At 42.8% G+C, this 16,331-nt stretch overlaps 1 protein-coding gene across 3 annotated transcripts; it reads right to left on the bottom strand.

Moving 5' to 3' along the window:
- Positions 1 to 3,352: 3,352 nt before the first annotated feature.
- Positions 3,353 to 13,542, bottom strand: Cthrc1 (collagen triple helix repeat containing 1). 3 transcript variants are annotated; one of them, NM_026778.3, is made up of 4 exons: positions 13,315 to 13,542; positions 9,770 to 9,991; positions 5,992 to 6,208; positions 3,353 to 3,851 (listed from the first exon to the last, which is right to left on the bottom strand). In NM_026778.3, exons 1-4 carry the CDS (start codon positions 13,468 to 13,470, stop codon positions 3,709 to 3,711), a joined length of 738 nt encoding a protein of 245 aa, NP_081054.1. In that variant the 5' UTR covers positions 13,471 to 13,542; the 3' UTR covers positions 3,353 to 3,708. The 3 variants fall into 3 exon arrangements, with proteins under 3 accessions (NP_081054.1, NP_001351742.1, NP_001351741.1); NM_001364813.1 differs by having other exon boundaries at positions 3,353 to 3,845; NM_001364812.1 differs by lacking the exon at positions 9,770 to 9,991.
- Between the last annotated feature and the right edge of the window lie 2,789 nt (positions 13,543 to 16,331).

Here is a 16,331-nt window from a genome sequence, read left to right as displayed (position 1 = left end):
AAGACCAGGACCACGTGGGGGATGGGTTCCCCCCTCCTTTATAAGCTCAGACTCATAAGTAAACATTAGGCCTTGATCAGAGAACTTTGTCTTGGCTCCCATCTTTCCTTTCAGGAACCCAGTAACCTGTGGTCACTGGTGGCTACATTCAGCAACACAACATGAGTTTGTCTTGAAGCAATTTGAGCTCAGGAATCTTGTTTGTAACTCTGGACTTCCATGCTGTGTTTCTTAAATCTTTCACAATCTCCTTCCTACACACAGCCTAAGAGACACTGAGGTCATGGTGACAGATTCAGGCCACATGGATCACATGATGTTTCTACCAGAGCTCACTACAGTAAGCCAGAAGCTATCTTTAAAAAACAAACAAACCAGCCATCTTCAGTAAAAAGCATAGTTTTCTTTCAAATACAACAAGTCCAGTCTCTCAATGGCCTCTACAGCCCCATGCTTCATCTGGCCATATATGGAAGAAGACAGGGAGGAAAACAAAAACAAAAACAAACAAACAAACAAAAAACACTAGCAAGACCAAAGCCTCTTATCAGAAAAAAAAACAAGCGCTTCCTAGAAGTTTCCAGGAAAGAATGCATGCCTCGACTGCTGCTTTTTGGATGAGCAAACCTGGTACTTGCTAAAATTGTCACTGAATATATTTCTGTTTGCTATAGTTATTGGGTCTGCTGAATCAAAAGTACCATATGATAATGTTATTTCTGCTGCTGCCTGAATTTGCTTCAGAGCCTTTGGGGCTGGTTCTCCTTCAAAACTAATAGCCATAGAGGTAACTATACATGGGTTAAAGAATCACATTCAGATGTTATAAACTGCCCCTAAAACTCAAGAATGGCTAGAAGTGGTGTGTTGTTATTGGGGTTTATTTTTTTTTTTAGAGTTGTTTATTTGGGGGGTTGTTTTTTGTTTGTTTGTTTGTTGAGACAGGGTTTTTCTGTGTAGCCTTGACTGTCCTAGAACTCAATTGGTAGATCATGCTGGCCTTGAGCTCACAGAGATCTGCCTGCCTCTGCCTCTGTCTCTTTAGTGCTGGGATTAAAGGCTTAAGTTACTATGCCCAGCCTGTCTGTGATGTTGTTGATTTTTTTTAATGATTGCAAAAATGTCTTTCCAACAACCTGTCTTTCCCTCTTAAAGAATACATACCAACATACTTCAAGTTATAACCTCTCAGAAATTTTAGTCAAGTTGTGGGCCCCTGAATTTTTGTGGATATTAGTTCTCTCTTTCACTCTAGTTCACAAAAATCTGTAATATATATATATGCTCTGCCATCGTCTGTTGGGTGTTGGCATTTGTTTGTTCCTAGGAGCTCTATACAGATGAGGGGATGAGTGACTAGGCTGAGGAAGGCGTTCCAAATCAATTATCCCGGAGTGGAAGGACAAGGAATAAGGAGACCCAGGTATTTAGTGTTGCTGCTGAGTTTCTGATCATGGTTTATTTCAGGATACCAATGTGATATTTGTGAATGTGAAGCAGTGGGAGGAGAGATGCCAGCTGCTGTACCACATTACTGGTTGTTATAAAACTTAAACTGTAGGGCTGGAAAGATGGCTCAGTGGTTAAGAGCGCTGGTTGCTTTTCCAGAGGTCCTGAGATCAATTCCTAGAAACCACATGGTAGCTCACTACCATTTATAATGGGATCTAATACTCTCTTCTGGCATGCAGGTGTACATGCAGATAGAGCACTCATGAACATAAAATAAATAAATAAATAAATCTTTAAAAAACAAAACAAATCTTGAAGGAAAATGAGATTTTGTAACTTGTGATTCATGTAAAAGAGTTGTCTATGAGCCCATATGCCAGGGCAGGGCTCTTAACTGTAAAGATGAAAAGGAATGCAAGGACGCAGGCAGGGCTATCTTGTCTGACTCGACACCATCTGGCCGGAACCTCCCCTCTGTCTACTGCCCCTTGACGCCGGGTAAAGTCATACATCAACTGGTCGCTATGTGAACAAAGATAAGCCCCCAGCCCACAGAAACAAAGTCCTGATGCCCTTTTGCTGACATGTAATCTTACTGTTAATGTTTGAATGAGCCAATAATGTGTCACTATGCTGAATTCCACATCCCAAGCCCCTTACCCCATAAAAACCCCTAGCTCTCCGAGCCTCGTGGCCGACATTCGTTATCTCCTGTGTGAGATGCATGTTGGTCCGGAGCTCCGTCATTAAACTGCCTCATGTGATTACAGCAATGGATTCTCGTGTTTCTTTGGGTGCTCTCTCACTCCCGAGACTAGAGTGGGGGACCCCGAAAGGGGGTCTTACAATCTCATCAACATCTCTATAGCATTCCGTCCTTCCCTTCATTAAGTCCTGTCTCTGGTTTGATGTGTTCTCTGTTTTAGGTTCCTTCTGTCCACTAAATTTCCTTAACCTGAAATTTTCTGTCTTGCATTTGCCTATTTTCTTCCTTTGCAATGTGATCCCATCTCAAAGTTTCAATGTTCACACCTTGTTTTCTTTTTACTTCTCAAACAATCTTGCTATACTGTCCAGATTGGCCTTGAACTAGTGTACAACTGGCTGCTTTTCATGTCAATTTGACATGAGCTAGAGTCCTCAGAGAGGAAGGGATTTCATTTGAGAAAATGTTTATTCTTTTGAGTTTCCTCCTGCTTCAGCACAGATAATTAAATTGTGTGCTGTAGACGGTATTTTAAAATGTTGAATAATCAAGCTTTAATTTGTATATTAATAGTATAAGTATTATCAGAGCTTACAATTGCTTAAAATTGTTCATCTCTTAGACTATGAATTCTCAAATTTGCAATTGTTTATACATATACAACTCATAAGAAAAAATGCTGTTCTTTTAAGAAGACTGTTTTTGGACATTTAAGGGGAATGCTGGGTGGGGCAGGAAGATTTGAGTGGGTGGGTGGGGGGAGCACCCTCATAGAAGCAGGGGGATGGAATAGGGGGTTTCTGAAGGGGAGACCTGGAAAGGGGAAAACATTTAAAGTATAAAAATTCCTAAAATACTGTTATATTCCTGTCATATAAACATCCTTATGTCTTCATATATCTCAAGATACAGAACCATGTTATATATATGTGCTAAAATTTCATAAATTGCTAAATGAATAGTTAAAATTTAGATTTATGTTCAATTTCACATATGTTAAGTACTAGGAATTCAACTTCAGTGGCAAAATCTTCAATTTAAAAATAATAAAGTTGCTAGGCATGGTGGTGCACACCTTCAATCTCAGCACATGGGAAATAAAGGTTGACAGATCTCGGAATTTGAGGCCAGCCTGGTCTACAGTGCAGATTTCAAGACAGCCAGGGCTACACAATCAAACAAATAAACAAATACTTAGGTTTTAGAAGCATTTTATTTAACAGATATAAAATAATTCTATACAGTCCTTACAAAGAAATAACATTTATATGTTATAGAAGGAAATACTAAATACTGTAATGGCATTCCAATATATAGGCTTAAAAAATAATAATGAAAAAAAATCTTGAAACCATCTTTGGCTGAAATAAAATGGTTAATACTTGATTTTTAAGTGTGAGATCACACTTTGGTCTGTAAACATATTTAACTTTGCTTTTTCATTCAGCTGAGCACTTCATTTAAGTGATTTCTTAAATGTCATTTAAATGAACCATTCAAGGGCTTGATTTAAAAAGCCAACGAGGCAGGGACTGAAATCGTCAGAGGCTTTATTTCGGTAGTTCTTCAATGATGATGCGAGACACGGAATTCCATCCAGTAGAAGCGTCTCCTTTGGGGTAATCTGAACAGGTGCCGACCCAGATGGCCACATCTACCAATCCAGCACCAATCCCTTCACAGAGTCCTTCCACTGCAAAACAGAGCCAGTCACAACCCAAGAACAAAAAGCAAAACCACTAATTTTGCATTTACTATAGGAAATCAGGTTATAATTCTGTTTAATGCAAAGCTAATTAAAAATTCTAGTACCTGATGATTTCATAATAAAGGTCTCATTTTTTTAGTTGATACACAGACATTTTTGGAGGCATTTCCATGATTGCTATGCTATAGGCAGTGTTCTCAAACCAAAACGTGTTCTAGATACTTAGAACCAAAGAACAATTTACCCAAACAATTTACCCTACACTTCCAACTTTTAAGACTTCCCAACTTTGGAAGAGACCTGAACCAGAGCCTGGATCAAGATATGCAAGTCTTTTTAAAGAAAGTCCTTTTCAACGTGGATCCCTAGATGCTATTCAAATCCAAGATAGGACTTCTATATGAGAAAAAGAAATTCTAGCTTAATCTCATACCATCCCTTCAATCTGTGAATCCACTTTAAATAGATTCTTATTTTTGGCAAAAAAAATTACATCTATGTATGTATGTATGCACCTACTTACCTACCTACCTACCTACCTACCTACCTACCTATCTTCTATCTAGTGTGTATATGTAGGTGTGGATACACACGTGCCACAGTGCACATGTGAAGATTAGAGGACAGCTGATTACAGGGGTTGGTTCTCTCCTACCATATGGGTCCCAGGGAGCAAACACAGGTCCTCAGACTCTGAGGGGGTGGGAGAGTGCCTTCTACCTGCTAAACCACCTCACTGACCCTTTAATAGGATGATTATATTAAAGAGGACATTTTGTTCTGGTTTTTTGTTTGTTTGTTTGTTTGTTTGTTTTTTGTTTATTGGGGGGGTTGTTTGTTTGTTTGTTTTTTCGAGACAGGGTTTCTCTGTATAGCCCTGGCTGTCCTGGAACTCACTTTATAGACCAGGCTGGCCTTGAACTCAGAAATCTGCCTGCCTCTGCCTCCCAAGTGCTGGGATTAAAGGTGTGCGCCACCACGCCCGGCTTGTTCTGTTTTCTGTTCTGCTTTTTGCTCTGCTTTGGTTTGATACTGTATCCTACGCATACCCTCTGGGCTCTCACATTCTAACATACATCTTGCATTCCAACCTACCAAAGTTCTTCACTCACATCTAAAGAAAGATTTCATGGTTGGTCACTTGAAACAGGCAGAGAGTCCCATTACTTTCGATGTCTGTGCTTAGTGCGATTCCTTTCCTTACTGGAGGTGGCTGATTCTTGAAGAAAATAGCTCTTGACATAAAGTAGTGCCGTGGCTATTTAGCTTTCCTACCTGGTTGACTTTGAGGTACTTACGTGCCCTGTCAGGTTTCCACCTTAGTTGAAGTGAATGCAGTTCAACTGAGGCCCAGGAATACAGAACTAAAGGACTCTGCCCTCCCTGGCTACAGCATACCCAGACCTCGTCTACAGTGGGAGGTAAGCGGTGAGTCCACAGTCCCACTTAGATTGTCTAGTAGTCTACACCATGCTAGCTGAAAATGCATGCCAGCAATACTTAAGTGTCCCCAAGGCCTTGACCCCTTATACCCTAGAAATGAGTCTACTTAAGCCTGAAGCCAACAGACTCTAGACAGGTGTGGTGGGTCTACCATCAGCCTCACTGCAATGCAAACGATGTAATGATCAAATCCCCATTAATTGAATCTTCCTGGAGGAGCAGTACCCAGGGCAGGAATCTTTTTTTCAAGTTTCTCAGATGAACCCGTTGTATTGCCAAAGCTGAGAACCAAAGCCACTGCTGTACAGAATTCCTGGCTGTCTTGCCGTTTCTAACTTATCATTGATTTTCAATTTTGGGGCATATTATCACAACTATGGTTTCTGTTGTTGTTGTTGTTGTTTGCTTTGTTTTATTTTGTTTTTAAGATAAACGTTCTGGAGCCTTACACCAGAGATTCTGAGTCCCTTGGTCAGAGATGACACCCTAGCATCTATACCCTTTGAAAAAAAGATCTGTAAAATTATGTGAATTGCAGTCCAGGGAGGAGAGACCAGCTAGAGGACTATGGACCAGCTAGAGGTTTATTTCTAACAGGTTAGATACCCACTGTGACAGTGGAAATCAAACAACCTCTTAGGCAGATTTGAGGCTCACTCAGAAACACCACTATTATACATACCAGAGGAAGTACGATGAATATTAATAGTTGAATTTAACTCAGGGCTTCCTTGGTCCAGATAGATGATGGCTTCGATGGGAAGAGGTCCTGAACATTCAGCTCCATTAAATGTAAAATACCAGCGCTGACAGCATGCATTCCTGCATTTGAGCCGAAGCGAGCCACTGAACAGAACTCGCAGAGCACTGTTGGAGCGCATCTTCGTGAATGTACACTCCTGCCAGGGCAGCAAGACAACCAGACATTTTTCATTTTGATTAAAAAGTTTCTTCAACCATCAAGTTATGGAGGCTAACCCATAATAATGACCACAGTCTGAAATTTGGGGAGGCCTTTGAGACTCCACTGATCAATAACTCAAAAAGAGGTACCCCATATCTGGTACTTTTTTACTTGGTAGTCTATGATGTCTAGGGAAACACCATTTAGCTCCTTTTACAAATATGGATGTACATAGTTTAGGATGCTTCTGCAGTAGTAGGCTTTTTTCAAAGGTCTTCAGTATTGTATATCCGTACTCAGACACTATCCCCTCTCCTGCCCTCCCATCTAACCTGTGCTGGTAATTCCCTTTCCTCCTCCACACTGCCTGCATTGTACCCCCTCCCCTTACTAACTTGATAACTTCTATGACTATAGCCTAATTTAAATATGCATATCTAAAGCTTCAAAGCTGGCGTCCATGCATGAGAGAGAACATGCTTCGTTCTGTGTCTTCCTGGGTTTGGAGGGATCCCACTCGAAATGAATATTTTCAGCTTCCACCCATTTACGTGTGAATTTCATAATTTCCTTTTTCTTTACAGCTGAATAATACTCCTATTTCTGATGGTCCCACATACTTAAGTCATAGGATGTGGAAAATTAAGCTGTCAGTGACATAGAAGATTCGCCCTTCCTGGTTAACTTTCATAGTGCTGGAAGGCTCAGTGCATGCTGCCAAGGAAAAAGTAATGAAGTGTTTTACCCAGCTGGGCACCCTGTGAACTGTGATAGCGGTGGTGCCACTAGTGCAGTGGTGGCTCAAGTGTTAGGGGTTCATTAAATAGTTGTATTTAGTGATTGGGTTAAAAGCCAGTTCAACCAAAAAAATGAAACTCAGGCCTGCTATAGTTCACTGGACCCAAAATCCATATCCGACCAGCTCATAAGGTCCTAGAGAAGAAAGTAATACTATTATTCTGTTAAAAGGACATAGTAATAAACTGGCCCCTAAGGTTTCTTTTTTAATACCTATAAATTAACACATTTCTTCAACCCTCATCATAGAACCCTCCTTTTGCAGTAGATGGAGATTAAAGCAGAGACTCGACATCTGGTCAATGTTCAGAGACTACAAGGGGAGTGGGGCGGGGGGATGGTGAGGTAGTAGACACCTGCAATGAAACAGAATTTGCCAGACACAATAGGGCCATGGCACATATGAACTCACAATAGGTTACACGTGCAAGGCCTGTACAAAATCAACCAAACTCCCAGCATGCATGGGGAAGAGCCCATGGAGCCCCACCCCTAGCTGTGGAGCTGTGAGCAACTGATGGCTGCTAGGGAGACAAAATCTGTTTTCTCCAGAGATGAGACCCAGAGAGGCTACCTATGTTCCTGGAGACACACATAGACAGCACCAAGTGGACTTGGTGGAGTTTTAAGGAAGTACATGAAGTGGGAGGGGGAGGGGGAGGAAATAGAAGAGAAATTGGAGGAGAGGGCATAGGAGAGAGTAAAATAAGAGACTGAAAATACACTGTGAATTTTACCTGCCTTCTCCCCATGTCTTTAACATGCTTAAATTTTATAGAGGGATAAAGATTACTTATCAGATTGATACAAAAGCCAACTTCTGGCTTTCTTAGATGGTTTTATTTCACTTCCTATTTATCTTCAAAAACAGCTAGTCTTCAGTACTTTTAGCTAACAAACCTATGTATTTTTTTCTACTGAAAAACACTGAATATCAACTCTATGTTAGACGGTTGGATACAAAAGTTCACACAAAGGAAGCCCCGCCCTCACGGCGCTGGCATGCTAGAGTGTTGGTGGATATCTGTTGGGATGGATTATGTTCACTCTCTCCATCCTTTTGGGTGGTGGTTGTGGTTGTTCTTGTTTTAGTCAGGGTTTCCAGTAGCCCAAGATGGCCTTGAAATAGCTATGTAGCCAAGGATGGCCTTCAACTCCAGAGGTTTCCAGTGGTCTCTACTTCCTGAATACTGAGATTATAGTTATGAGTCACCTCACCAGGCTCAACCTTTCTTTTGAGCAACAGCACACAGTAGACAAATGACCTGAACAGCACAGTAATAAGAGCTAGCCTTGCTTTCTTCCTTCTAGCTGGTCTTCACAAAAATCTGTACATTGGCTTATGACCTACAATCTCTTCCTTGCAGAACATTTCCGTATTCATTGTAACCACTGCTAAAAATCATGGTGTTTTAATAATGCAGGAACCGCTGGGAGGTGGTGGCGCAAGCCTTTAATCCCAGCACTTGGGAGGCAGAGGCAGGTGGATTTCTGAGTTTGAGGCCAGCCTGGTCTACAAAGTGAGTTCCGGGACAGCCAGGGCTACACAGAGAAACCCTGTCTCAAAAAAACAAAAAACAAAAAATAAGAAAACAAAACAAAACAAAAAAGCAGGAACCATAAAGGGACAGCTTTGGGGGGGGGGGGGGGGAAATGGCAACTTCTGTTGAATAACTGTGAATAAGAAGGCAGTCCACCATTGTCAAATGTTGAAATAACAGTCATCATTCAAATCACACTTTCTTTAATATATATACATATATATAACCAAAATGTGGTAGCTAGATGAAAACCTGTCACACAGAATCAAGGCATTCTTGAACTTTTAAAATAGAGCAGAAGAGGTTGAGATGAAAAACATGGATGATGCCATACAACTTAAAACCTTAGAGTTTTATGAAAATAAACTTCTGTTTTCCGGGTGGTCGTGGTAAGCAGAACCATGAAGCACCAAATTATAGCTAAGGAGGCAGAAACAGAGGTGGTCATCAAAAGAAGATACGGAAACAGCACGGACTTTCTCAGCTCTGTCTCTTCTCCCCCCCCCCCGCCCCCCCCCGCCCCCCCCGCCCCCCCGGACTCGCCAATGGCACTTCATCCGGCCGAGGGCCTTAAGCACACGAGGCTCCGCATGCTCCCCCTCAGCTACACCCGGGGCCTCTTGGAGACAAAGCACTAATCACTGGACCACTCAACAGTCCCTGGATCATTCATCAAAATGCCCTCCCTGACATGCTATTTTGCGTGCTTCTCCTTACACAAATATTACAGAATCACCATCGTCACTATTTTAAATCACTAGCATTGACTTCAGTTCCCCTAATTTCAGCAGTTTTAAGCTGAGCACGGCGACCAAGGACAAAAGGACTCCCCGAAGCAGGGATCCCAGTCACGTGGTAATTTTTAGGTTCATCTTCCACTTTTAGCTCTGAAGCTACAGCAGGATGTATTAGATTAATTTAAAGTTACTTTACAAGACTGGTTCCTGTCTAATTTGAAAAAAAAAAAAAAGCTATACTTTTTGCGTTTGCTTTATAAAATAGTGATTATCTATCTTAGAAATGCCTTTATAAAATTAGCTGAAACGTTACCATTTTTTTAAATTAATTTTTAAGTAAAAAGTCAGCACATTACCTATCCTGAATCTTTTAATTTAAGGTCCTTTGGTTTAACAACAAAATAAAAAATAAATTTGGCAATGACTTATACAAACTCTTATATTTTGCTTCAACTTTATTATAATTTGGGCTTTACTTACCGCAATTTTCCCAAGATCTATGCCATAGTTCAGCGAACTCCACGAACACTGCTTATAGTTTGGGGTCCAGGACTCCTCAAAGCTTTCCCTTAAGCATTCTCCCTTTTCCCCTTTGAATCCATCCCGACCTGGGATGCCAGGTGTGCCAGGAATGCCGTTGGCCCCAGGGCTCCCATCACGACCGGGAACTCCTGCTGGTCCTTGTAGACACATTCCATTATACTTCGGTGCAAAGGAGAAAGGGGGACAGTACCATTACTTAACATGCAGACTCAGTGTAGGGCATAGGGAGGTAGTCCAGTGGTAGAACTCTTGCCTGGCATGCAGGATGCTCAAGGTTTGATCCCCAGTACAAAATAAGTAAATAAAGAAATACAGTCATGAATACATAAACAGTATGTGAGAGTCAAATGATCACAGCTGCGTTTATTTTTAATAAACTGGCAGAGTCCCTCTAACCCACCTCGTCCGTGTTCTAATGGATTATTATGGCGAACTCATTTTAAGGGTGTTTAAAATTTCTCCTCCAGAACCTGACATTCTATGTTAGCTTCTTACAATCCCTTTCTTTTTATTTGTTTGTTTTAGGGTTTGTTGTTATTGTTGTTTTGTTTTGTTTTGTTTTGTTTTTAAGAGACAGGGTTTCTCCTTGTACCCCTGGCTGTCCCAGAACTCTCTCTGCTTCTCAAGTGCTAGGATTAAAGAAAGGCATGCACCACCACTGCCAGGCCCATAATCCCATATTTTATCAAGGGACTTGGTTCTTGGAACTTTTACATTACTATACAAGATTTTTAATGCTTGTTTTTGGTTATTTCTCTTTTTTGTTATAAATATTAATATAATGAGAATACTTGGCCATATAGATTTTTTTCCTTTTGAGTGATTTCCCTAAGATTAATTGCTAGGGAAATAATTGTGAAATAAAACTTTAGCAGTCAGTAGCTGTCTTGTATCACAGCATCTCTAAGTTGTATGTGCACCTCCTCTGCTCTTCCCATTTTTATGCAGAGGAAAGTGCAGTGGGTAGAACTTCTCCAGTCCATTCTGTCTTCCTCAAGAGGAGTCTGTGGCCCAGTTAGTTTCACGTGATCCCCTGTCCTCAGCAGGTGTGTAATAATCTAGCAAACCATCTGTAAGCGCTAGTGTTCTCTGTTCTGTTGTTTCTTTCTGTGTGCTGTAGAATTTAAAGGCGTGGATTCTAGAACCTTTTTTTTTTTTTTTTTTTTAAATACTAGACTCATCCCGTCTTAGATGTATGAGACCAGGCCATTTACTCAGCATTTCAGTGCCCATTTCCTTATGAATAAAATGAAGATGATAATAAGCATTCTTGCCATGAAGTTAACAGTTGGTAGCACACGTGTGCCTGTAATCCCTTTCCCCTGGGAAGCAGAGGCAGGGACCCAGAGTTTAGGATCCTGTCAAAACAGCAAATTTGTGCCTAGTCTGGGATACATGGGACCACACCTCAAAACACACACACACACACACACACACACACACACACAGAGAGAGAGAGAGAGAGAGAGAGAGAGAGAGAGAGCACGCATGTTCACATTACATCAATGAGGCTTGAACTTAGAACCTTACACATATCAGGCAAGTACTCTACCATTGAGCTACAGTGGAAATATTTTGAGCGTTGCTTATCAATTCCTGCACTTATCCTTGTATTAGTTCACATAGAAACAGGGATGATGTTAGACTTTTCAAAACACAATGAATTCCAATTAAATTTTTTACTTTAACATTTCATTTATTGTTGTAAATTCCTCTAGTATGATTTGATAATTTCTAAATTCCTCTCAGGAAAGATGCTACATAGAGTATGTTTGTCTTTTCTTAACTTAAAATGCTAGTTCCAATAGGTATTTAGAATCATTAGTGAAAGTCAACAAAATGAAAACATGTGAATGGAAGCTCAAATTCCCTCACCCAACGCCCCATTTCCTGTGTTGGCCACCAGGGGGCAGAATTCAGTGGGAGCGTGAAAGACACGCTTTGAAAGCGCCTATACAAAGTCGCTTTATAGAATCTGTGGAAACCTTCCTAATGACTGTGTGGACTTTTTCTGACACCAGAACCAAATCCAATCTACAGGATGCACCTGAGCCTGGCAGCACAGTATGCTTTTCCAAGTTGGGGTAGAGTTGTGGTACTGTATAATCCTTAGAGGGGGAAAATGCTAGCTTTATGGGGAAATGACTATTTTATGTATCTTAACTACACATTCATAATACGCAAACTGCACACGAGCCACATTCATGTGGCACTTTTTTTTTTTTTAACAACTTAGGCACTCAAAATAGAACTGTAGCTCCAACACAGTATGCTTTTGTGGAGGAAAATTATATATCAGAGCATAAAACAACAAAACCCTACCACTGCTGCGTGAAACAGCAGGGATTTTCCCCCAGTGCTTTTGAATCAGTTTAGAACTAGCTGTCAAGGAGCTTGGTTTATTAGCTCAACTTAGAATGTCAGTGGAAGAAATTCAAATCTAAAAAAAAAATAATAATAATAAAATAAGTAAATGTCCCCTGTCCTTTATGTATCGCAGTGCCTGACAACCATATAGCTTGGTTTAAGGACAGAAGTTTATGATGTGCCAAAGACTACAAATCTATCGATGGCTGGCTTTTGAGTGGGACAGACAAACTCTCTGCCCTCCACTAGGTTTATTGACTTTTAGAGGGAAAGGTTTTAAGCAAACAGACTTTCCCACAGATTAGCCTCTCAGAAAGCCCTTGGGATATTTGCTTTCCTGGGAGCGCTTTCCTTCCCCTTAGCTTGAGTACAGTGTTCCTGACTGGTTAAGACCTGACTGCTCATCTGTTTTAAACAGATCAGGCAAAATGGGTCCTTGGAAGGGCTCCTAGTGGGGCCTTCATTTTTCCCCTTCAGCTTCAAAGCCTCTGACCACTCCTGGCTCAAGCTGTGGTCCTCTAAGGAGTAAACTGCAGTTCATATTTCCCAGGGAGATGACACAAAGTGATTCATAATCTTCAAGTTAGCTGAACAAATGCTTTGTGGGGGTTGTTAGCCTCTCCTCCAGGCAGACGTGGCCAGACCGTGGCCACTGGTCCTCACAAAGGACACGTTGCACAGCCTTGGCCCAGGGCCAAGCGGCCAGCTGGCCTAGGGTCTTCCTCGGGCTTTCTTTTGAAATCAACTGACTAACTCAATCTACTCCAGTTGCAGCCACAGCATCCCCCCACTTCTCCCAACGGTGGCCTCCCCTGGAGCCAGAAATTACTGGGCGACTTACACGGATTTGGGCATCCCACCTGACCCACGTCGGAGCATGTGGTGACCTCTCATGATCTCCCGTAGCGGTTCAAGACTCTGCTGCAGGCGTGCGTCAGATCCGTCCCCACACAGGTACACAGGCAGGACACTGAGGCACTCAAGCTTCTTAACGTGCTGCCCTACACTCACCCCTACGGTCAGCACCACCACCATCTATACTGATGCCCTCCCGGTGCGATCCTGGCTGAGTCTTCTCCTCCAGCACTGAGGTCAGGACCGACTCTCAGACTTACCAGGTCTACCACCTCCCTCTGCCGGATCAGCGCTTTTTGCTTCACCTTGGGGTTCTCAGAGGCGCTGATCGGTGCGGACAACTGTAGCAGCAGCAGCAGCACAAGGAAGAGACCGAGCAGCAGCTGCGGGGGGGCCGCGCGGCCTTGGGGGTGCATGGTGTGCGGTGGCTGCGAAGCGCGGAGCAGGAGGTAAAGGGGTCGGCAGGAGCCTGACCCTGCTCAGCGTCTGGCCCAGCCCTGCAGCCTGCCGCATCAATGCGCCTTTCACTGAGCGCCGCCCTCCCTTCTTCCCTCCCACCCCCTGGACGCCCGGAGCTTGCATACTGTTATAGGCCTGGGTCCCGGGTCTAGCCCGCCCCTCCTCCGCAGCTCCGCCCGCCCAGACCCCCGCGGGGTGCTGCAGAACCAGAGAGGAATGCAGAGACCAGGCAGGTTGACAGTGGTCAGAAACCACAGGTGGTGGTGGTGGGGGAATGGAGACCGCAACTCCTGAGTTTCTTAGAGGCACGTGTCTTAACTCGGCCTCAGGAATCACCTTCGTGTTCCTTCATTCCTAAAAAACTAAGGCTCATTATTTAAAAAAAAAAAAAAAAAAGTGACATTTGGGGTATTAAATGGAGAGAGCCAGAATATAACAGTCTATAAGAGTCCTATGACTCAAATAATCGATAGTGTTTGAGTGTTACCCCCTTCTAAACTCCAAAATGTAAAGCTTTGTTCACGTGGCCTCTTGGCAATCCTGTGGGGGACGATGCAGCCTGGAGTCTCCATTCATAGGTGAACTGAGGCTGGTAGAAAATAGCCAACATTCAGTGCTGGAGGTTCACTTTCACGTGCTTATTTCACATCAGATTAATATAGTTTGAAAAGTTCTATCCAACTTCAACCAGGAAAGCAGCCTCCAACTCTCTTAGGCACTCTCTGACGGGAAGCAAACGGGTGACCTACCTATCCAGGGAGAGGGAGAGGCGACCTCCACGCTCCCTCCATTCCTCCACGCCCAATCCCTAGTTTCATCCTGAGCTCTGCGCTAACTCCTGCAGCGGCTTCCACCACAGCCACCTCATCGCTGGTGGATCCCACAGATCTTCCCCTCCTAAATTCCCTTCCCCCACTCATTGCCCTGTCCTACCCTCCACCCCCAACTCCAGCCGGCACTCCCTGGGAACCCACAGGCCACACTGGGCAGGGACGCAGGTGGGCTAACTGCAGATCTTCACCTCTCCCTCTGCTTCTCAGAGTGGAACCCCTCAGTCTCAGCCCTAGGCTGCTTCTGCACCCATCTTCAGTGAAGCATACAGATCCCTGGCCCCCCACTTTCCTCCCGTCACTCAATGTTTTTCCCAAGCATCCAGCTCAGGCACACACTCATTGGGAACCTACAGGCTACCCCTGCACAACCAATTACAGCCAGGACGATAGGTCTCCACTAGAACCCACCAACCCTATCACAGCAGGCCCTGAGTATTACACCCTGGAAGCACACATAAAGACCTTAACATAGCCTATATGTGTATGCTAGAGGTCCTTAAAAAGAAAACATTAAATCCCTTAAAGAAGTCTATGAAAGCACAAACAATGGAAGGAAAGGAATACAGCCACTCAAGACCTGAAAGAGGAACTGGGATTGTTAAGGTCTTGGTAACTGTTACCCGTCTAACCTACCAGTTTGAGCTGTTCCTAATGTCACAAGGAAACTTTCTCATATGCTGTTACTTCTGTTACTAGGATGTTCTCGGAAACCAACACTTCCTGCACCTGTGTATCAGCCTTTATAGTATTTGCCTTTTAAGCTGCCCTTGGGATGGATCCCAACATAAGAGAGACACCTGTACCTATTTAGAATAAGACTTCCATTTTGAGTAGGGGCAGAATAAAGTTTAGGTTTCCAAGACCTCCCTGGGAACTGATATCCTACTTGACAGAAAGAGACATGTATGTGGAAAACTGATATCCTGGTTGGCAAGCTAAGACATGAATATAAGATGAGGCAAGTCCTCTGCCATAGTTGAATACCCTAACCAATAGGAGCAAAATAAGTACACAACAAAGACATGCTCCTACAGAAAGCCCTATCCCTAAGTTATGATTGGTGGAGTAACTTAGCAGAGATGGTTATTATAGCTCTCAGGCTTTAAAAGCCCTGTAGGATCTTGACTCTACATCACAGTTCAGCTCCTGAGTCTGGCCGGTGGTCCTGATCAATCAATCCTGGGAATATGTGATTTGTGAGGTGACTCCTGGACCCCCTTCCTCCAACAGAATTAATAAAGAGACCCCAAACTGAGGGAAATCTGGAAATGAAAATATAGGAATTTGAACAGCAACCACAGAGGCAAGCTTCACCAACAGAATTCAAGAATTAAAAAAGAGAATCTCAGACACTGAAGACATGGTAGAAGAAATGAATACATAGGTCAAAGAAAATGTTCAATCTAAAAATAACTCCTGGTTCAAAACATCCAGGAAATCTGGGACACTGTGAAGTGACCAAATCTAAAATAAGAATTAAGGAAGGAGAAGAAACACAGGTCAAATGCACAGAAAATATTTTCCACAGAGTGACAGGAAAAAAATTTTCTTAACCTAAAGAAGAAGATGCCTATCTGAAGTGGAAACTTAAGGGTTCTTTGGAAAGTCAGTCGTGTCTGATGGTGCTTTGCTGTGGCAAACATGTGAAGGAGTGTTATCCTAAAGCAGACACAGGTGAAAGGATGTTTTGATAAAGCAAGCACATGAAAGGACATAAGATAAGGGATTCTTCACCAAGGACACACATGTATTAGTCCACCTTATACTGTGTAGTTGTGTTCCATCTGTTGGAACCTCTTATGATAAGTGCATTTATGGAACCTAAATCCCTTGATAGAATATGAGATTATGGGCTAGGTGGTGGTGGTGAACACCTTTAACCCCAGCACTAGGGAGGCAAAGGCAGGTAGATCTCTGTGAGTTCATGGACAGCCTAGTTTACAGAGCAAATTCCAAGACAACAAAGGCTACACAGCAAATTCCTG

This window comes from Mus musculus, chromosome 15 (assembly GCF_000001635.26).
Source record: "Mus musculus strain C57BL/6J chromosome 15, GRCm38.p6 C57BL/6J".
Classification (NCBI taxonomy): Eukaryota; Metazoa; Chordata; class Mammalia; order Rodentia; family Muridae; genus Mus; species Mus musculus.
The sequence above is the reverse complement of the archived record's forward strand: the minus strand, read 5'-3'. Positions and strand labels throughout refer to the sequence as shown.